General features: G+C 42.2%; 1 protein-coding gene across 1 annotated transcript in view; it reads left to right on the top strand.

The window, feature by feature from the left end:
- LOC131291359 (neuronal acetylcholine receptor subunit alpha-7) overlaps positions 1-23,722 on the top strand; it is a 45,196-nt gene that overhangs the window by 4,965 nt on the left and 16,509 nt on the right. Inside the window, exon 2 of the mRNA XM_058320560.1 lies at positions 2,659-2,703. Within this exon, the coding sequence (XP_058176543.1) occupies positions 2,659-2,703 (45 nt within the window). The remainder of the gene's footprint in view (positions 1-2,658; positions 2,704-23,722) is intronic.

Below are 23,722 nucleotides of genomic sequence, written 5' to 3'. Positions count from 1 at the left end.
TGCTTGTTTTCAGTAAAGGAAACTTTAATTTCGGTCTTAAAATGCATCATAAATATAAACAAATTTATTCAAGCTCGTTTACAGTCCGCCGTCACATTCTCCCTTGCTCTTCACCTTCATCGTGTTAGCACTCTACGTTTCTTCTTACTACGAGTGGTAGTGTATTTGTGTGCCGCTACCCGTTGCCCTAGCCCCTATCGCTAAGCGCACCGCGAAAAGTTCTACTGGGCTGTATTTTGCTTCCTGTTTCTTTCTTTTCTTGCGATGGAAAAGTCGTCGAGACTGTCGGAGTGGATTCCAACGCGGCGTCTACAATGCGCTTGTACGATACGGGCCAAAATTAGACTCCCTCCGATGGCATGGAAAGTCACGTACACTCCAAGGTGCGTTGGCTCCCACCAATGGCACACGGCTCTTAAGCAAATTGCAATTTATACATTTGTGTTCACCACAGGAAACATGGCAACGTCATGGATGAAATTAGATATCGTATCATCTTTTCATAGCTTATCTTTTTATTACCAGGCCATATGCTGTTTATTCAGCCATCCATCCATCACCCGATCCTCTAGCGACTGCTGGCGCGCGCCGGTGTGTATGTGTGTGTGTGTGTGAATGTTCTATTCACATATTCTTTTACGGTTGATACGTATGCGTGAGAATGTCGGTGGAGTTGGTGAATAAACAAAAAAAAAAAAATAATAATAACCATGTTATCCTGTTGCCAGGAGAAAACGGTAGATCCGAATGGTTATGGCGTGCTAATTGTTACTGGGCATATTTACTATTGGCACATCATGTGGTGATTTTCCTTTCATGAAAACTGTCACAGTCTCCATGTGGTACACTACATCCTTCAACAACGGCTCATTCTCCCCTCACCGGCTATTCCACACCCATCCCTTGAGCCAACATATTAGTGTAAACAATGGCGGGGTGTATTTTCGCGACTGAGGAAAGCAAAAACCAAAGGCTGGAAAAAAGAAGGGATGTTGCGGGCCGCTACATTATAGCAAGGATCTACTACACCACACTTTTGATTTCCTCTTAGCCCCTGCCAAAGTACACTTAAATAAATACCACACCCTTTCAACGTTTTGTTTACGCTGCTCAACGTTTTGTTTAAGTTGCCATCAGAACTGAAGTCCTGTGTTTCTTAGTCTCGTTAGTTTTTTTCTTTGGAATTTTGATCTATGCCAAGATGACATAAACAAAACCATTGCGTTGCTGAGACCATTAGTGATGACTTGCTTGGTAGTTGAAAGTTGGTATTGCACCGAATTGGGAATGGTGATATGTACAGTTGTCGGTGCAGTACATGTTTTTATGTAGCTCTACGTTTTCGGGTATGCGTCAGTTTTTAATAAAGAAATCTTCTGTTGTATTCAAAACAATTAATTCTGGCGTGTTGTGAATATATTTGTTTAAACAGTTTGGAATTGTTACTTCTAGCTTATATTACTCTTATAGACGACTTTTTAAATAACTAAACTAAATAATATGTAGAAGTTGTGTTACCAGCAATTGTGCCCACGAAAGAAATAGGGATCAGCCGAGAATAGTCTTTAAATAGAGTAACGTTCAGTCGCATCGTCTTACTGCCGAATACATGCTTAAGAGGAGTGATCATCGTTATACCTTTCTTAATCTTGCAACCTTAATTCGTTTGATCTTTGGGTCCTTAATTAAAGGTATGCGTACTTTAGTTTGCCTGTTGGCAGAATGGACACACCAGCTTAAATCAACACCAGGCAGGGGGAATGAAAACCCTCTAGCTTGCACGTTTCCTTCGCTGGGGTTCTCGTTATGCCGCAGAAGGGAAAACCATCAGGGCGAAATGTATCGATAATGGCTAACGGTTACTCAATAACTTTCACAACCCGTAGTCTCGCAACCGTCTGCATTGCGGCAGCAGCGAAGGGACCGGGCGATTATAATTTACTATTAGCTCCGTTTTTCAGGTGTGTTTGTGTTTGTGGTGTAAGCGTATGTTTGTTTGTTCTTTCTTTTTCCTGAGAACTTCGCCCGAGGTTCAGCTTCGACTTTCTTTTACTAAACTTTATTCTAAAGTCAATATGAACATCGCAAACCGACGTCTCTCGAGTTGCTTTGATTTTATGCGCAATAACTTTTGGCAGCGTTCTGAAAACCGGTATTTATTTCACTTGCAGTGTGTTTCCAACAGCAATGACTTCAACAAGCAATACGTCACAAACGCCGCAAATTAAAAGGACCTATTAGTGTTGAAACGAAAGGGCCGTGGCAAACTTTTTGTTCTCGAACAAGCGAACGACCGAACGCACCAGCCGTTCCCGGGGCTTTTAAAAGGGAAGTTGGCTTGCGAGAACGATGCTCTTCCCATGGGGCAAAGGCTGTTAGGAAAACTTCGCTGTTGGGAAAACAAGCTCAATTTGATGTACAATATCTGGAAATTTACCTTCAGCTCCTTGGGAAACCGATGCGATGACATCTTCCGAGGTTACGGAGAGCACAACGAGCTTCATTGGAACGAGAGTTGTGAAAGGGGTTTGGCTGTCCCTGGCAATGACAAGGAATGTCTCTAATAAGATAATTTATATAACCCTTACATTCACTTCAGTATGCCTCATTTTAATTTATTTTAACTAGTTTATCTTTCCTTCCTTTTACTTCTTGCAGGACGAGAAAAACCAGCTGCTGATCACGAACATTTGGCTCAAGTTGGTAAGTGCAAAAAGTTTATTTTACTTCATCTCAATACTCCAGCAACTTCACCACGAGAAGCCACTTAGCTAGTCGTTTTCCCCATCTTCAGTTTTCGTCTCCAACTGTACCCTCCCGAAAGAAGGCTGATGATTAAAAGAGCCATTTGTTTTTCAACAGTAAATTATGTCAGCTCGTCTGTCACCCTTTGCCACACATGCAGTGACGCTGTGCTGGATGGTTTCGCTGGCAGGGCCTATCTCCGATGTCGCCCACGGCAGGATGGTTGGTTGTTACCTACTTTTACCAAACAATTCCTGGCGTTCGGGTTGACAATGCTTGCAGGACGCTTACTAGGGTTGACAATGCTTGTAGGACGCTTACCAGGGCATCATTTTACGCTGCCAGTTTTGTCTCGCTGCCAGTTTTGTCTTAATACCGAGCTAATGTTGCCATTTGTTCCATTGGTCGTATTACTTCACCTGCAAAGAAAACTATGTAGTGAAGTCTTTGTAGTATTTATAAAAAAATGTCATCTCCTATTGAGTAATCCAATAAAACAACTAATAAACCTTAAAGACAGCCAATGGGGGTTCGCGACAGCCGAGCGGTAGCGCCGTTTAGAAAATTAGGCTCAAGACCGCCGAGGCTCACCACCTACACAGAGGGAACAATATAAGCTGTTGAAATTATTCAGTTGGGCTGCCATTGCGCTGACAATAAACAGCTATGGATAATATAACGATAAATATTATATTGCAACAATAGTGCATTGACTTGACTGAGACAAGTTGTTGAACGGCAGCCCTTGCAATTGTTTTATCACGTTGTATATGAAATCGTTTCCGCCAATGTTCAATTGTATAAATTGGTTCTTTTCGTAACAGGAATCAAATGCATTATTTATCTTACTTCATTTATCAAAGTGCCTCTTTTGGAGCGGCCAGCGACAGAACCTAATTAGCGCAACAAACCATTCAACGAACCGACAACATTAGCACTCAAGCACTGGGGCGTGCTTTTGCTTGTGTAAGCAGGAATTAAGCAAATCACGATTACGATCGATAACGATGGGATATGACACAGAATACTCCAGTGAAAACCAATACAAAAAACAAAACGAACTTGCCAGGAAAAACATCAGTCAGCATAAAAAATCAACCACACCCCGCCGGGGCCACGAGACCACGACCACGCCATCGCTAATGACAGATGCTGTTGCTATCATGACATGGTGACATTTAATTGTCACCGATCGCTTCCCACCAACTGTTATTGCTTTATGTGTTAGGTTTGACGGATGGTGGAAACTATTCTTAGACACATCTGGCGGCTTACTTACCATATCATTTGGTTGTTTCTTTTTTTTTATTTCTTGACGATTTTTATGTTTTCTTTATGTGTATTTGTGAGTATGTGCACATAATTGACAGTCAGTTCATAGTTAGATAACGATGATATTGTCGATGTTATACAATGTCCAATCATACCAAGAGCTAGTTCGAACGGATAATGTGTAAACATTGCATGGCCGAGGATTTCACATTGTTTCAGTAGTTCTCCCATTTCCAAGTGGGAAGCTTGTCGTCGTACACCCAGAAAATTCCAATTTTCGATGTGACTATTAGCGAGACCGCACGTAACGATTGTGTAATTGAGTTAGTGTCGACCCGGCGTTGTCGTGTCGATTGACCATGGTAACGCCATTGCGTCTCACGTGTCAATCTGGTATTCGCAATGTCTATCACATCCGCGTCGCCCGCTAATGGATTCAATGCCGTATTACGCCCACCAAGTTTTTCCTACTTCCTTCTCCTCCGCCTCTTCCCCTCGTCCCCTCCCCCTCACTCTCCTATCAACATCCCGCACTCCATGATTATTTCTGTCTCTTGTTTTGCACACAAAAAAATAAAAGCGAGATAGCTGAAACCATAACACAAGCCGGTACCATTTCGAAGTTGACTAATGGTTCCCATAGCAATAAGTGTGCGTTTTGACACAAGTATATGCGGTGTGCCCGGGATAATTGGTTTTGCGCTAACGTTCATTAGTATTGCGTCCTTTTAGCCAAATACTTACTTCGCAAGTATTTCGTATGGTACCGAGAAAGCAAGAGAAAGCGGCAGAAAGAAAGAGAGAGATTCCTTGGCAACCAACAGGCGATGCAAGGCGAGCGGTCATCTTAGGCGAGCGGATACAGGAAACAGGTTATCCTGAAGTTAACCAAAAACCTCGACCAATCCCTCTGCCCAATTGCAATCAGATTAGCTTAACTCCAACCGCCACGCTTTGCCTCAAACTCAAATGACAATTACAAATATTTTACCCATTACCTGGGTTCCGTTCACAACTTGGTGACATATTGGTTGGGTTAAGGGTTGGCCATTCGTTGGGTTTGTATCTGTGTGAGTTGATGGCAATAAAATATTAATTACAGCCTATCTTCACGATCTTCATAGATGAGCTCGTTAGGCAGCCCCTTTTTTTTCTCCATCTTATTTTTTTCTTTTTGACCCTGTCATTCTAACATTGATGCCTATCGCGAACGAAGAAGGTTTCAACAATCGATCGATGCATTTTTATCGGTCGTTAAAGTTATCTACTCGAATTTTGCATCGCATACGCTTTTTCTGAATCGGTCGATATAAATTTATCGGTCGATAAGGCAACCAGTTTTTTGGCTGCTAATTAGCTACTTTTCTATGGATGTAAAAATCGCAAGGAAGACAATCGTCATCCAGCTGGATCCAAGTATCCTTTTTTTACTGGTCAAGTGATACATTTGGTAAACAGATGAAATCAGATGAAAAGAAAAAATCAATACAATCAGTGATTTTGGTAGAAATAACGAATTGTGATGCTCACTGGTGTAAGTTATTGTGGATTCCTGTCGATTTTTTAGTGTACCATCATTAAAAATGATCTTTTACCTCGCTATCGATTGGTCCATAGCAGCGGATAGTATATCGATCGATAGGCTTCATCTTTTAGCGTTCGCGATAGCAATATCTATCGATATAGCAACTACCCGACAAATTTGTTCGCGTTTGACAGCCATTTTATCCACTGCTATATCGATAGATAACTTTCAACGTTCGCGATTGCTTAGTGAACCAAGTATCCTGAAAATGAACACTTGTTGGTCGATATACCATATCGATTGATAGAGCAAAACGTATCCGATAGCTCCCATTAATTGTCTGTGAGTTGACAGGTAAACGGAAAAAATGGACGACTATGGCTTAAGGACACTGAAGAACCTGTTCTCTTACACTGTGGAGTTATTTTTCCTTCTCAGTCTGCTATTTCAAGCCATGGCAACCCTCTCAGCTACCTATATGAAGTGCACTTCGGCCAGACCAGTCATTTGTTGCCACATGAGGACTGAAGAGCAGCATTCCTGGTACTGGTGCTGAAGTATCAGAATAGTGTAACACCTCTAACAGGGTACGAACATTTCATTTAGAAGTGGTTCACGGAAATTCACGTCCGGTGTTCACCTGGTGGGTGCACCTGGAAAGGTCTCAACCCAGGCCTACTAAGGCCTGTCAGTTTAAGTGGATTATAAATCAGGTAACCGACTCAAACCCGAGCGCACAGGTTTCGTTTGAGTTGTCAAGTGTATGATATTTCACCGTTTATGCCATCAATCAATGGGGCACAAGGAAGCAGAGAACATAATGAAGAACATAAAACGAGGTACCTACAACCTACGTGTACACGAGTACATGTCGACTAATGAATGAGCGACGGTTAGGTGACGGGCCTATCGTGTGTCGGCTTGTTGAAATAAAAACAAAACTCGTACTACAACCGTACAGGAAATTTGCACAATGTTTCATCACTGGGGTGTCTTGGAGATGTTGCCAGTATCATTCCTCGTAGGTTGCCTCGTTTGTTTGTGCATTCCATCCTTTTCTGATTGCTGCCATAGTAAAGAAACGTGGGTATACCTTCATTTTGTGTACCATCAAAACCTATCAGACATTAGAGGTCATCGCTGATGGTTACGGAGCATTAGATAATACTTTCCACTGATTAGCCTAAGGTTAAATTCGGAGGAAAGGTTAGAAGGGTTCGCCGATTGCTGTATTAGCTTACCTAGGATCGTTCAACTTGGCGATATTTATATTCTAACACTGCAAATAGTGAGACCCAATTGCCAGACTATGCACAGGATCAAGTAAACTACGAACACATTCTTGTCCGTCCTGTTTATCTTGCCCGGTAGTTTATTTATTCATATATCAATCATTCGGCGATTAGGTTGCTAATTTTGCGCTGTGTTTATCTAGGCCATCCATCTTCACCGAGGATTTGATGATGGATCAAGAAAGGGGCAAAAAACTACCTCGGCTTCGCTGTATATAGCAGTGAAAAAATTAGCAAGAAGTTTCTCCTTCCAGCCTCGTCTCGATTTTACGAAACCAGATTTAAAAGCTAGTTTGAAGAGTTTGGGAAGCTCCAGAGGCGAAGATCAATCGGTGTCAATCTGCGCCTTGATGGATCTAACGGAAGGAATCCCAGAAACCATCCTGGCTTGGTATCCTCAGTTATTGACTGCATCTTACCAAGCTCTTCGTTTCCATCGTCTGGTTAATGATTTCCATTTAACCTTTGGCATGACACTAAAAAAAGGGAGCGAGGTGAAAGAGAGCGAGCGAGGTCTGTGATGAACAAGCAAACCGGAGCAGACCTGGTCCCAATCACAATCTTCAAGAGTTCAAAGGTGTGCCCTTTTGCGCTTCGATATGACAGGGGTTTCATTCCTTATCGTTCCTATCGTTCAGTTTTTTGGTTGTGCGTGGATGTCATCACTAGCTGGGAAACTTGCTGGATATTTTTTGCTTTTCAATCTCAATCCCTCCGCTACTCCTCCTTCTCCAATATATCCTCATTCTTCTTTCTTATCTAAAAAAAATCAACAGCGAAACGGTACCATAATGATCGACGGGGTTTTGTAATGGAATTGATTCAAGAAATTGTGCTCTTCTAAATCGCTTTCAACCTGTATTGCGTGTGTATGTGTGTGTGCATGTGTGGGCAGATTGAACTTACAAGAGGATATATGAGTTGGGAAAGAAATCTGTCCCTTTGCCACGCCATTACCGACCAAGTGGAACGAACAGCCATCAGTGAGCGAGCGAGCGGTCGAATTAGGACCACTTTTCAAAGAATTGTTCTGAGGATAAAAAACATCTTTCACCAAGCAGGAGCTAAGATGCGTAAATATGGGCATGGTCCGTAATATAGTTGAAAATAATCAACCGATTTACTCCAAGGGCTGGCCACAAGCAACGGAAATAGAGACAAAACGAGGAATCGAAGCGAATAGAATCTAGAAGATGCCCTACTCCAGAAGCTCTCTGTTTTTTGCCGAATTTTGCTTGTCAACGCGCTTTTATTCCGGCGTACGTCGATCAAGTGACAAAATGTGTCTATCTAAATCTAAATGTCCAAATAAAGAGAGTAGATTTTCCCGCTAGACCGTACGAACATTAACGAACCGGTTTAATTTTAAGTGGGATTTTCGTAGTGCCATTTGGAGCACTCCAAAGTGGGCAAATAATAGGCCAAAGCAAAGTTTTTCCATGTCTCAGGAATAAAAATGACCAAAAAGCCCCTTATCACTATCCAACAGAAAAGGAGTGCCGAAGGAAACTGGGAAGTGTGGAAAATAGAACAAAACAAAAGATAAACCTAGGGAGGCAAGAAACGATAGGAAATCCCAAGCCCACATGCACACACACACGAACACGTTTATCTTTTGACACGTATTCCGCTCGATCTCGCTTCCGCATTCGCATTCTTTTCATTTAATCCCTGTCAACTATATTTGTTTCGATTGTGCTCGACAACAAATGTAAGCGAAGGAAAAATTATCATTGCAGTTCCTGGCAAGATTGAAGGTTAGTATTTTTTATTTTCATTTTTCTCTGCGCATCCAGAGAGTGATGAAAGCTGAAAAAAGGATCCAAACGCACAGAAAGTCAAAAAAGATCGGCGGATAAAAATGAGCTTCAAAACGGAGTATGATTTGCATGTCGCTAACCAGCACGTAGATAAAAGTCAATAGATCGTCGTTTGGAGGAGAGAGAAATATTGACGAGGATTTCCTGGAGGCAAGCCCGAACCAAACATAAAAATCCCCTAAAGGGTTCAGTACTCCGGGGCATTATTTTCTGCCCCTTTTTCGGCCTTCGCTACATCTCTGCAATAAATCATGTGCTGATTCTATACAGGTTTTTTTTAGCTTACGTTACCTTCGTGTAACCACCCCGTCATAAACACTACAAGCATTTTTTTTACAATACGTATATCCTTTTTCTCCATTTTTAGCTTTCTGCTTTGTTCATTATCCCCACCAATTTTACAATCAGTTATATTCTTATCAGTTTTTACATGTTTACATGTATTTATTATATCCTTCAGCTCAACACTGTAACTAAGCGTTCATACTTTACGTAAAATATGTGTGAGGCTTAAGTCTGTATGAAATACCTTTTGCATGACTGTAAATCATTCCTCCACCTCGTCAACCTTTTTAACTACCTGCCTCTAACTTATTGAAAATCGGGACATCAGAAACTGAATGTTTTCATTTTGGTATAATTACCAACCCTCTCAATCGGCAGGATAAATTCCTTCCGCTGCAAGCAAGCAGAGTACGATTTAACGAGAAATCAATAAGCGGTCAAGTTCATACATATACACACAGTCTTTAGAGTTCCAAACATGCTGACTAACTACCTGACTGACTGAAATCGGGAAATGGAAAGATGGAAGATTGTAGGAAAAACCAAAACCGTCGAAACCAATCATCAATTGATGGTTTCCCAAAAATGAAGGCTGCCCCAATGGAAACTCGACGTTTCGATCGTCGTAATTGACTTCCTGCAGTATATATATATATATATGTGTATATATATATATATATATATATATATATATATGTGCATGTGTGCATATTTATATATATATATATATATATAAATATATATATTGTATATTGTGCATTTGTGTGTTTATTTTATTTTACGTTTTATTTCAGACCAGCAGACTTGCCGTTGAGCGAGTATCAAATCTGTCCTAACAACGAATGACCGCGGGTGTACACATGTGATTGTGTAGCAAGCGCGAAGGATTGCGTCCATGCAATGGTGGTAACTCAATGGGGGTCGTTGGGTGAAATCAATAACACCATTCCTTTGGACAAATTGGTACCGGTGCAATGTGCTTTGATGTTACTTAGAGTTTGGTTTTCAAATAAAAAAGTTACCTCTAACTATTTCCATTTCAAAATCCAACGGCTCAATGGCACACGCTGTATTTTCGCCCCTTTACTCTTTTTCTGTCCGGGAGAAAGCACATTCCTTTACGTGTAAAATGCTAACTATTCCATTTCAAACATTTGGAAATCATCGACCGGCCACGGTAAAGAATGATAAATTCTCCATTACCATTTCACTCCGTTGTAACACATATATTTCTCAAAAACCAAAAACCAACAAACAACTGAAAAAAGTTCCACTTAGCTGCGTTAGACCTACGTGGAAAAAATTCTAGCTGAGAGCAAAGTTTCCTTTGCTTCGCAAAACTTTTGCCTCCCTCGTGCGTGAGTGAAAAATGTCCGATGCTCCGGGGATGGTAGTGCACTCCTAGTGTCGTGTGCTGAAAACGCTGGGATAAAATAATATAAAACCGAAAATAAACTTATTTTCGATGGGTGCGGGCGAAAAAAAAAATTGGTATAAAATCTCAACCTCCACCAATGGGATCCTAGGAGGAATAGAATGGAAAATGAACGCGGCGCTAAAGGCCGTCCTTTCATAATTCTATTTCCAATTTACAGCTACACTGTACTTTTCCCCCTCTCAGCTGCCCGGCTTGGTTAGAGGTTTTTTCACGATGATGCATCGCGGTCCGAATGAAATGATCGTTGCGTGTAGCCTTTTCTGGCGAAGAAGCCTGACTGTTACCTTTTTTTTTGTTTTTGTTTTACGTCAGGGGAATCTTCTGAAGATACGGGCGCGACTCCGTATGCCGGATTTTTACCGACTAAACCACCTGACGGGCGCAACCCTCATCCCCCCCCCCCAACTAGTGCCGCGTGGCGTTACTGGGGGAGGGGTATGGCTCCTTTCTGGAGCTTTAACGCTGCGACCCGCTTGGGGCTCGCGCAAAGCCCTTGCGCTGACTCCGCTGGACATATACAGATTATGGTTACTGCCACCCGTTGTTTGCGCTGGTCGGCGTCACTGCCTTGTCTCTGCGTTAACTCTGCGATAGTGATGCACGAGCTAGCGGCCCGACGTTGTGGCTTCGGTGATTGCTGCGTCCTCGTCGGAGGTGCGGGCTCGTCGGCGTGAGCCGTCAGCCTCGTCACCGCTTTCACCGTCGCTGTCGCTGCTGTTGCTGCTTCTACTGCTGCCCAAGCTGTCACTGCCACCAGGAACCTCGATAGGAGGGAGCGTGAGTAGGAATAGCTCCTCAAAATATCCACGTGCAAGAGCAACCTGTCTTACGCGCTCCAGAAGCTCGCGACGACGTCGTCGCTCCTCACGAGAGCCTGACTGTTACCTGGGGAAAAGGTTACCATTCAGCGTGATTGCTGCGAGAAAAAATACCCACCCTTCCTTTCCTGTGCGGTTTGAACCAACACTCTCAGGTGGTTTAATTTTATTAATGACTATTCTAAAATGAGTGGTGAGAGGAGAGAGGTGAAAAGAAAACATCACTAATGCTGGACACGGCAATAGAGTGTTAAAGAAATGTTTATTATATTTTCCCAGCGCTACGAGATGAGCAAACGCCGTTAGAGTTAGGTAGGGCAAAAGTGGACAATTTGTCACTTACATCAAAAATAATATATAAGTTTTTCATGGCGAACTTATTTTATTCGAAATGTTGTTTAAATACACCTAAGAATGTGTACTAAGTTATACGCGTTTATTGGCTATTTTTACTGCTTATTTATTTTTCGAAAATGATTCTTTTTCAAGTTTGAAATTATGCTATGAAGCTACAAATAAAATGCAACCGTTCTTCTTTCTATACTATTTGCGTTGCATTGTATTTCATGTAATATGAGAAGCGGAGCTATTTCTATGCGAGTACTTTCACTCACTACCACCTAACTTTTGCTTTATATTCCGCTGAGTAGCGAAAGGTTTTGAAACTAAATGTTATTAATCTATTCCGTTGTATCCAGTCGTTGTGCGAATGAAAAAAATAAAGTTCGCCTTGCCAACGAATCGACATAAAGAAAAATATGTCACAAAACCGTGCATCGTGCACTTTTTGGTATGCAAACTTTTCGTAAACTCTGTTTCCTCCCGTGCCCAAAGGTATGTAAGGCCCGGAATGAAAAATGGCAATGGAAAAACGTAAAAACTTTTGATTGGCTGCAATTTTGAGCAACACCCTCCCCCGAATGTCGGGGCCCGTTTTGCATCGACACATGGAACAATTTATTGCATAAGCCGGTTCGAGAGAGGCGCTCGTTTGGTCAGTGGATTCAGTTTTCGGTAGGACCTCTAACCTCTAACCTCCTCCACTTGTACTCCATATAGCAAAAAGTGAAAAAAGTTGAGCTGCCGCTTTTGCTCTAAATTCCCGCAGTACTTTTCCCGATCGGGCGTAAAACGGAAGGCTTCCATACTTCCGTCAACAAAAGTGGGGAGCAGGGTGAAAGTTTAGCTAACAGAATCACGCTAGTTTTGACCCGTTCTTCCTCCCGCTGGCTCGTTTTTTGAGGCAACCGCAAGGACGCAAACCTTTCCCTTCGTTTGATGTTGCTCGCTAATGAAATCCAAACCGCACAGGTTAGGTCATCAATGCGTCCGGGAGAGAAAAATCCAAACTAGTTGTGCGGGGCGAGGATTTTCTGCGCTGGAAAGAATGCTCCTGGTGATGATCCTGCATTGGAGTTGATGGAAAACGTTTGTGTTGGTGAATAACCGAAATGTGAATCGTTGCAAAAATGACGAAAAAACCACCCTACTAATAGGAAAAGAGATTGTTAGGAGGGAAGAGACGATGCGAGGGCAATAAAACGGTTCAAGCACACACACACATGTATCTTGAGCGCATTCGAACTTGCAGATACGTCTTACTAGGAAAAAGCCAAGGCAAAACGAAAGGCGCAAAAGAGATCTCGATGAAAACTGATGGCCATAAGATAGAGAAATGAGCAAGCGCAAAGGCAAAAGCAAAAAAACACTTTATCACAGAAATAGTACACACAAGAAATGTTTGCTTTGTGTTCACAGGAAACATTTCCGGCAAGAATTTTAGGCCAGATCTCTTTTTCTTTTTTTTTACTTCCTACTTCAAGGTACGAATTTGAAGTTTCAATGGAAATGAGACAAACGACCGCCTCAAATGATTTTTCTTTGCTTAAACAATGACGAATTTTAAAAGGCAGGGCCATTTTATCGGCCAAAATTTTCGTACCCAAGGAGCAAAGGAACTGTGAAGTTCCCGATAAATGAGTTAATCCATGCCCCAATGAGTGGCTCCATTAGGAAGCTATGCACCTATCAAATGAAAGACTTATTCATGAATGTACTCAAAATTAGCTGGAGGTTGTATACATCTTGGAAGGGTCAGCATTGAGTTTGCGAATTGACTCAGGTGCACTACTTCGAACATCAAGAATACCGCAAAGTGCTGGCGCTGATGACCATACTCAAGTTCCTACGCGCGAAAACTATCGAGAAGTTTTGAAAATTTTAACTTCCAAACTGACTTAACACAGTAAAGCTTATGACCAGCAAGCACAACACCACAGCACCCATGAATGGCAAGCGGTCCCTAAAAATAAAGTGTTACCTAGCTGAATAAGCTGTCGAAGGCCTTGGATAGTTGGTAAATATACAGCACTTTACGCCGTTCAGTAGCAAGGTTTCAGAACGCCACGAACCACGAACCGCCAGGTGTCTCTACTAACTGTTTGCGCTTCATAATGGATACAACGCACCACTTATGGCCTGAGCACATTACCGATTCACAAAGTCACATTAAATATCTAGCATACGTGAACTCGCTGTCGCAGTTGACTTTTTCATGATAGATGTTAGAGTCAAGGGGGATGAAACATATCAGGTATGATCATCCCAACAAACAATTTAGCAGATTTGAATAGAATTTATACCCCTTTCCCAAATCATGTTTTTATTTTCTTTCATTCACTCGTGGAGCTGAGTGATATATACCATGGTCCGGATCAAATAACATTACCACTCCAATGGCTACCCATAACGGGAAAAGACGACCAAAACAGGACTACAAACTATTAACCAGAAAGAGAGAGAGTGTGTGATGAAAAGAGAGATAAAGAAAGTCACGCCCAATTAAGTCGTTTATGATTAACCAAAGTTTCCTTTCCATCTCCTCTCGTTCGCGTCGAACCGCCGCGGGACGAGCTTTTTCCTCAGAAGAGCCATCTTGGTTTTGCATTCAAATTAATCGGCGACCGGTGTCGTGAGCTTATGACACTCCAAGGGCAGCCTTTTACCATTGTCACTGGCACGCACAAAAAAAGGAACCGAAGAGAAAGAAAAGAAGATGGTGTAGTCTATTCTGAATAAGATTTTTATGAAAATGATGTTGATGAGAGATGTTTTCCATCGCCACCAATGACCCAGTGTGGAATGCGTGTGTCCTGAGACAAACTTGCAGCTCAACTTTAGAAACGCACTTCGGTATTGGTTTTTCTTCTTCGCGATAAAAGAATCAATCTATGTCTTATTTCAACTTAATGACAACCTTCCGTTTCCGCTTGGAAACACCACTGCAAACATATTTGAACATGTGATACGAGCGAACATTGCTTTATAATTGCCTTTTGTCCCACCATCAGTGGGACCTCTGCATTGCGGTTACTTATTTCAAGGCCAAATCCGAGAACTGGCTGGAGTCAGTCTGATGATGTGATGATCTAGTATGATGCTCTGAAGTATGTGATCGCATCACGCAAAATCTACCGAAAGTTGAATAATCTGAACTTCGTTTGTTGATATTCCCATACCTCCGTACCCCTCCCCAGCCTACCCTCTAAAATTAACCAAACAATTATAGCACAACGATTATTGATCGAATTTTCAAAAACACAAATTGGTACACGTACTGGTTACAATTTCTTCTGCTCGCAAATTTCTAATTTTTGCTATGCTATGAAAAAGAAATGGTTTTTATACTAAGCTATATTTAGGCTTCAGACATAGCGTGACTGTGCCAGGCACGGAGGCCATTTGCAAACAACTCTAACCTGGTAACCTAACTAGAATGAAGTTATTGGATGGATGACAATTGTTGACGTGTATTTCACTTACTGTAATGGAAATAAAAGGTGCTGGTCGCAAGTCACGATGGAAAAGTCATCCGGGTTCCGAGCGAGCCAGTCGCAAGTGAACTCGAAGTTTTATTCGCTTTCATCTTGTCTGTTTGTTCGAAGGCTGGCATGGAGGTAGGAACGGCAAGGTTTGAGAGTAGGATGCTATATTATCTCAAAAGTATCAAATCCTTCGCAGATCGGTACCGACATCGTGAATTTCACCCTACTCGACCAGTTCCGCTCACGCTTCCGTTATTTTCACGAGGTTCGTCGCTTTAATTTATTTTTCTTATCCCTCCCTATCAATTTCCATTTCAATGTTTTTTATGCGCTCACTGGCAAAAGTTATAGGAGGTGCTTTATCACAGTCAATGTATTTGCGCAATGATGAGGCACAGGCTGTAAGAAAGTCATGGTGGAGTGGTGCCGAGGGGTAGTGGAGGAGACATGTTGGCAAAAGTTTCCGAGCAGCTTACGCCACAGGCAAATTTGTGAAAGCGGAGAGGGGATACGTCCTTGGAGATCCGATTCCTTCGGCTGAAGGAAGATGGAGGATAAGTTCAGATAATCTACTGTCATCCGCTATTACGCTGTTTGTCTTCAGCCAGTGTGCGGTTTCTCAGCAGCGGGAGATCAAACCAGCCCCAACCTTTCTCCACCAAACCCTCCATGTCTATTGAGTGGAGCACGAAAAACATGCAAAGGTACCGTGCCGCAAGTCAGTGCTTTGCTCCTTTGTCTTTGTATTGTACCTATGTATACAAACAAAATAAGAGATGGTCGGAACCCTTTTTCAAAACTCTACAGCGCAAAAAAAAGCTCCATCCTTATTAATCGCGCTGGACCCCACGAACGAAAAAAACTCAAATATGCACAAAATCATTTCATTCATAACACTTTGGTCATGTGAACTTTCACGAACGAAACATTTTCCGAGTGATGCACGTTATGTTCATCATGAAGCGAATTTTTGGGATGAGAAGGGCGGGACAAACTTTCTCCATAAAACCCCGTATATCTTTCCTCCCCACGCCTCTCTTGGGGATATACTTTGACAATTTCTCCTTTCAGGGCCGGTACGAAACTGTGTCCTTCAACGAGCGGCTTACAGCCCACAGCCCATCGAGTAAAGTGTGAAACGCTGTACGGAAGAGTGTTTACTATCGGTCGGCCGATGCTAAATCAGCTAAGCTGTTAGCTGTGTTTGACCTCCTTCTCGTGGACTGCCGTTTTCAGGGCAAATGACACGTGATGTAGATTATGTGCAGCTTTGCTTTCGATTACCATCGAAGAGAAAAACAGAACGGTATTTATTTAGATGATGTTTAACCACCGAGTGAGGATTGCTCGAAATTTTCTTGCATTTTGTGGGAGTGGGACGAACAAGGAACAAGATTCCTCACAGTGTCGGCGTTCCGTTGCAAGCTATATTTATTGCCGCACTCCTTTTGTCAGCATTCTTTGGCCACTTGACGCTTTAATGTTCGATTTTAATCGTCATTGAAAATCGGGATGCCAACCGTTCTTATTTTTGCCTTCCAGTGTTCGGCAGTTCGGGTGTCTCATAACTCAACATCTCGAGCCTATAATTCATCGTCGGGAGAGACCCTAGCGTCTCGTCGACAACTCACACCAAACAGGGTGTCAGAACAAGAGCATTTATTATTATCACTCCTCCACCCTCCCGCTTCAGCCCCTTCACCCTTTCTATAGCTCCACAGATTCTGCAGTGTAAACGCACGGAGAACAAATACCCTCTTTGTCCGTAAATCGACCGCAAGCGTAGGATCTACGCGAGCGTAGGATTTCCTCATTGGATTGCCACACCACATCGCGAAGAAGCGGATCAGACGAGGCAGTATTTCCGTGCACATAATAGAGGGCCGGACGAAACGCGCTCACGGCTCGCTAGCACGCCACGTTTTCAATCAGTTAAGTCCCGAAGTCATGGCCCATTAATAACCAAACGTAAGACGATGAATGATGGTTTTGAAGCATATATTTTCATAAATCGAATGCGGCGCACTAATGTCTTGCACGCTAGGTTCGAAACGAAGATAGCAGAGTCCAAAAAGTGTTTAACTAGACAATTTTGCATTAAGCATCTCCACATTATGATCTAGTTTTTTCTCATTCTCGCTTCTAGAAACAGCTTAATAGAGAAAAATTTATTCGACTTTGCATCTATTTTTATTTAAATGGAATTTTTGGAAATAACTCCCCTATGGTTTCTCGCTTGCAACCAAATTTCACGTGCAGCACCAGGCGTCTCCATTACGATTGTAATTAAAACTTATTTATTTTCCCAATTTCTATCCACAGCAAATTGTTGATAAATTAATCGTAACCACAAGATAATTCATTTGATATCATTTGATTCACCCTGATAATGACAATTCCGTAGCGATAACTTGTCAACAAATCTTCCCCGAACAAAAACTGCCATTTTCTTCCTCCACAGGGGCGCTTATGACCACCGCAGTGAACTGGGTTGTTTATACGCCTCTTTTTGGGTGTATTTCATTGATATTGATTGTCAGCTGCGATGTGTCGCTTATTAGAAGTGTCTTCGCTGAGCCTTCGCCAAGCGTGTCAACCTAGTTAGCAGGAGAGCTTTTTGGCGTGGTAACTAACTCAGTTTTGGGGTTCAAAAGGCGCAAAAGCTGGGCAATTTATCAAAGTAAATTGATAAATATATCAAGCTTAGCGTGCTCGCAGTAGACACTTCTCCGTCTACCTAGAATGGATGGGGCAAACCTTACTTTCAAGCTTTCAGTGCTGTGACGTTTCGCATTAGCTCTTCGTAAATAACTTCACCGTTGAAGAAAAAGGGATAATTGGAAGGATTTCAACTTGATACTTATCACCCTTCGTTAGTGGTTTTGCCTGGCTGTGGGAAATTTGCCCAAAGCAATTTCCTTACTACACATAATTTGCAACAAGCGAGTACAAATGTTGCCACGGTTTGGCGTTTTGTGTATTCCCCTGTTGGTTAAAATAGACTTTCTGCCCCCCCCCATCACTCTTTTTCTCTCTCTCTCTCTCTCTCTCTCTCTCTCTCTCTCTCTCTCTCTCTCTCTCTTTCTCCCTCTCTTTCTTTTTATACCCCCCCCCGCCCCCTCTCTGTCTGTCGAGTTGCAAGGAAAACAAAATTCCACACTAGACACATCCTTCCGTTATGGCTTCAATGAACCTTTGCATTTGAGAAACGATCGAAACAGCACTCATGCCGTTGGCCGGATTTGAGACTACAAAAAACACTATCACGCCATTAGATGGAGCTCTATGAACAACTCATAATATCCACGAGCGGTGGGTAGGGTGATCTCGAAAACTATCCGAAAATCCATCATCACCTATGAGCGCTGCAGCTTCGTTTAAAGCTTGCCCCCAAACCAAGCTAGTAGCCACTGCGCCACTGACAGATGGTAGATGGACTATAAATCATCAATTCTCATGCCTGGCTCGCACTCTTGTTGGCGAAGGGTTTTTTGTTGATCGGTTTTTTGGGCCCTTCCCTTTTCTGCCAATGTGACCATCCGCTCGAAATTTCTTCCTCGTTCGCATGTTGCGTAATTGCCAATCAGCCCGTTGAATTATTGGTTTGCGCGGGCAGGCAGCAAATTAAACAGTACCATTTATCTAAATTATCCCTTTCGCAACGCAACGGTTCTTTGCTATGCAAGAGAAGGAGAAAAGCCCGCCCGACACATTCTGCTCCCTGCCCAAGCGTTGTCATTAAGAACGATGCCAAGCGAAACGAGTCAATGGAAAATAAGAAAGAAAATATAAATAGTCGATGGTCGCGGATCTCGTGAATGTATCGAAACGTTGAACCGATTGTATCGACCGTTGAAATGTTGAACCGTTCAAAAATACACTCACACACATACGCACCGAGCGACGTTCAGTGTAGTATCTCGTTTTTCATTCGCTCTATTTCTTCCACTTTTTTTGTTTTCTACCCTTTCTCTGGTGTGAGTTTATCGGATTGAGTTCATTCCATCTCCTTCATTTTTAACGGATGTGTATGTGTGTATATATTTCGAAAAGAAAAAGTGAAGGTACCTTTTTCTTTCAGTTGAAACTACACAATATAAGCCTCTGTGCATCTACCTAAATGAATTTCCACATTGAGCTGGCGAGTTGAAATAAACCGCGCTGCAATACTTTTTTTTTGTGGCACAGCATCCCTAAGTAGGACAAGGCCTCTCTCCGAAGAGAGTTTTTGGTGACCGAAAGACGGTATATTATAGATCGGTGGTCAGCCGTTCGTAATATCGGGGGTGCCAGACTCGAGATTCGATCCCACACCTATGGCGTGGTGTTTCCTCGCGCTACCACTGCGCCATGGGCACCCCCGAAGTACTTTACAAGTGTGCTAATAAAACAATAAGTAAATATCGGCCCGAGAAGGAGCACGCACTTATACACTCACACGCACACACACACACACACACACACACAAAACACACCGCGTGAACAGGTCGTCAAATTTTATGAAACCAATTTGCAACGTTCATATTTCCTCCCTAAATTGGCAACCCCTTTCCGTCGTACCCGGTTGAGCACTCACATCCTCGTGCTTCGTGTGAATATCGACTACTTTCACTTCCAAAATGGCGACTGGACAAATTATATTTTATGTCCGCCTCATCGCAACACCAGTTTGAGTCCAACGAGCCTGTGGGCCTCTAAAAGAACGCCAAACGGAATTCCAGTTTCACGGTGGTGGTGTGTGTTTTGAATACTGTTTCTTCACATTCACAGCTTGCAAAAGTATCATTGTCATCTGGTGTAAATGGTCGCTTTATATGGATTCTGGTCACTACGGTACGGACTTCTATCTTCAACCACTTCTTTAATTTTCTTTTGCATCTCTATCAAAACAATCAACTAAAATAAGATATCATTTCTTTATTTTCTTCGTTTTTTTGGATTCCTTTCAACTGAATAAGTACATTCCTCGTGAAACTTTCGCCCCACTTTGGGAGTTAAACTCGCCGGCATGCACACATTGTCTCTTTCTATTACTTTTTACGTATTTTGCAATTTTGTTTTACAGTGCTATACTATTACTGCACTTGTCAAAAAAAACCCTCAAAAGTAAGACACAACCCTGTGTTGTGTTTGTCTCTTTTTTCCTTATTTTTATTCGATCTGTCCAATACAATCCTTCCACTCCCCAACATTGTGTGTAGTTCATTTTATCTGTTACCCTAAAGTAACAGTAAACGTTTTACAGTTTAGTACTTTTCGTTCGCTTCTAATTCAATCCAGTATCCGGTAAAAACGAAAGAAAAAACAAAACGACACAAGCACATCAATACCTCAATAAGAATACAAAAGCGCCGCGGAAAAAGGGATTGCCCAGAAGACGACGATCAGTCAGACTAATACCGGTGGAAAAGGGGGACGGGTGGTGGGTAACAATATCCCCTGTGATCTAGGTGCGTATATAAATGGCAGCGTAAACCAACCCTCAGCCTAATGGCAGTGAATGAGAGCACGATGGAATTAACAATGCATTGAAGCGGTTAATTAATTTTGCACGATGACGAAGTTTTCGAATAATGTTCGTCCTCGGTTTGCGTCAAGTGTGTATGCGTATGCGAAAAATATAAGGATCTTGGAGATATGGGTAGAGTACCTTGGATATAGAAGGGGTTTTGTCTTGCAGACGAGAATGCGAAACATGTGATCTACACCAAGATGGATTATATTTTCCTCGTTGCAGACAGCTAGTTGCATGGCCCGAGAAGAAGGAGATGGTCATGCAGACAGAGAAAAATAAGGTTGTGCTGATAGTCAATTCAAGCACCCCGTAAAATTCAGCAGCTCCGTTCAAAAGCAGTCGAAAGTGCCGCCATCGGCACAGAAAAGATAAGATTCTTCGGAATGCGCCGAGTGAGACAAAGGACCAGATTTTTTCTTAGTGATACCGAGTCATACCGGATCCTGGATCCTTTTTCTTACATTTCCGTCTTCATGATGACCAATATTCCCCCATCCCTGGTGCGCAACATGAAGAGATTTATTTATTTATTCATTTACGACGTTCAAACGTTTGCTAAGTTTAGGAATAATTTATCAGCCACTTCTCGTTCCCGGTGGACTAATAAAGAGCCAACGCGATTACGCGATAACCAGTATAGCAGATCCTCTTTCCGGGAAAAGAATCATGACGAACACACTCTTGCTTTGGGCGTAGACGTTCATTTCGTTGATTAAATGGAGCTCTTTGTCAACGCAACTAGCAACTTGTTAGACGGCTTTAGTACAAAGTGCTTATCGACAACACTCTCGAGAAAAACAAAACTTATGAAGAAAGTGTAAATAATAAGCGGAGAATCAACTTAACCTAGCTATTAACTCGTCAAATGCGCCCGGGTTGAGTTCGATCAGCAGCCCCTATGGAGCTCGTGTGGTCTGTTCGGCTTTTGTTCTATGGCAGGGAAGAAAACGTAAATAATACCTTCGTGATACATGTGAAACCCCAACAAAGCCGCACCCCAGTGCGTGCATACTAAATCGAGGGAACTTCGGCCTCTAGATTTGATTTGGGGGAAGGGTATGTGAGCTTAAACTAAGGTACTTTGTCATGATTTTAATCCATCGCCATTAGCACGGTGCCGTAATGATGAACATTTCTATAGAAACTCAATTGAAATACAATTCAAATGATTGCCAATAAACTACCTCTAAGTGGGTGTGTGTTAATTTGATTACAATCAACCAATTCAATCAATTTTTTTAGGTTGGTAAATAGCATTTTTCTTCTTGCGATGGAAGCTTCCTGACATTTGTTTATAAATGATTATGTAAAAACCCCCATCCGTCCTATTTGGAGCAGCTGCAACCATCTCCCTATAGCCAGAACATCTAAACGTTGTTAGTTACCTTGTATTCCAATTTCCTCTAGGGATTTCGGCTTTACGTTGCTATGCCGACGTTCGTCCAAACAGTTCGTTCGCAATGTGAGCGCATTATCCCTTGGCAGGTGTTTTTTTTTTATTAGCAGAATACAGAACGGAGACCCAAAAGTCTAGAACAAACCTTGGCCGGATCTACAGAGTTCGTTTAATTTGTTACGGCTTTTGGAAAAACGATCCGGTCCCAAACGAAGCTCTAGTGACCCCGAGCTTGGCCTATCCGATCCGCCATCAATTAGGTCGCAAATGATATAAAGGACGCTTGCTGTTACCCAGTTTTAACATTCCTGTGGTGAAATAGGAGTGCACAAATAGGCTCGGCCGTCAGGAGGATCCTGGCGATGGTTTTGCTCCCGAAGTTCAAACGTAGGAGCCTCTAAGCACGGGTTCAGTACCAATCGGTATCGCCTTAATCCAGTAATCCTGTCGGAAAAACAAAAAAAAACATGTTTAGAGGGCCTTATCCAAAAACGGGCTGTGGTAAGCTGGAAAGCAGTTGTACCATATTATCCAAAAGAGTAATCGAGGTAAAGAGAGCTCGGCTTTAAGCCGAGCGTTGTCGGACGTCGGGCGATGACAGGTGGTATCGCCGGAGTTCCTTTGCGTTGACACTAGTCGACAATGGAGAAGTTATATTACACTTTCCAAACCCCTATGTTACCTGCAGCAAACTGAAAAGAATCGTACTTCCTTTCCCCACTCCAGAACATCGTTGCTCGGGTCAATGTTTTTGATAAAATACAGCTCCAGATTTTGTATTTTATTTGAATATTGCCAAACATATAACATCACCTTTTTCTATCATTTAAGAACGACACTTTCCCATAGATTAGCGTGACATAGGATGTTTATTAGTTACGAACAGTGTGGAAATGAGTATCAAAACTCTTTGAAAGCCAACAACAGCATTATGCTAACCAACGTTTGCTCTTTCTCTCCATTTCCTCCCGTGGGTAGGTAACACCGAAATCAATGCCAGCTACAGTTTCCATTTCTCGACTACTTTAATGATTAAGTTTTGTTCCAGTTTTTTCCGCAAAAATGCGAAGAAAAGAAAACAACGAATTGCCAACAGTAGGACTTTAAATTTGAACAGTTTGATAGCCTCATGGCGTGGCTTGTGTTTAAATGTCTGTATACCACTCTTGTTGTCAGATGTTTTGCGTATATTATTCTTCTCCCTTGATCTTATTCGATTGCAAAACCTTCATATAAAATCTATCGCAGCCACGTTGAATTAGTAAAGGCACGCAATCCGTTTCCTTTCGTTGCGCCCCTGTTGGGCGAGAAACATTACCCCAGGCAACCTGAGTCCGGAAACAAAAGATACGGGGAAACAGAGAAAACAACGAGAAACAATGCAAAACAAGCGGTTCGCCGAACTGCGGTGCGTTGGAAAACAACAATGGGATAAACTCCTAACCTTTCTCTTCCTGCCTCCCTTAACTTTTTTAAGGCTTTTCCTACACTGTCCAAACTTACAAAATGTGTTCTCCCCGGTGCGTTTTTTTTTATTATAATTTGTTAATGTTTTGTTTTTGCACTTGCTCAATCACATACCGTGGCAGAAGAGAAAGAGAGAGTTGTGTTGTTTTACTATCTAAAATGGCGTCGTAGAACATTATTGAGTGAGCTTTGCTAGACATTGCACGGAAAAACCATCGCTTGGAATGGTTTGAATGTTTCTTTTTAGTCGCACACACACACATACATACATACATACATACATACATACATACATACATACACACATACATTTCGTGGATTCTAT

Source organism: Anopheles ziemanni, chromosome X (assembly GCF_943734765.1).
Source record: "Anopheles ziemanni chromosome X, idAnoZiCoDA_A2_x.2, whole genome shotgun sequence".
In the NCBI taxonomy this organism is placed as follows: Eukaryota; Metazoa; Arthropoda; class Insecta; order Diptera; family Culicidae; genus Anopheles; species Anopheles ziemanni.
The sequence above is the reverse complement of the archived record's forward strand: the minus strand, read 5'-3'. Positions and strand labels throughout refer to the sequence as shown.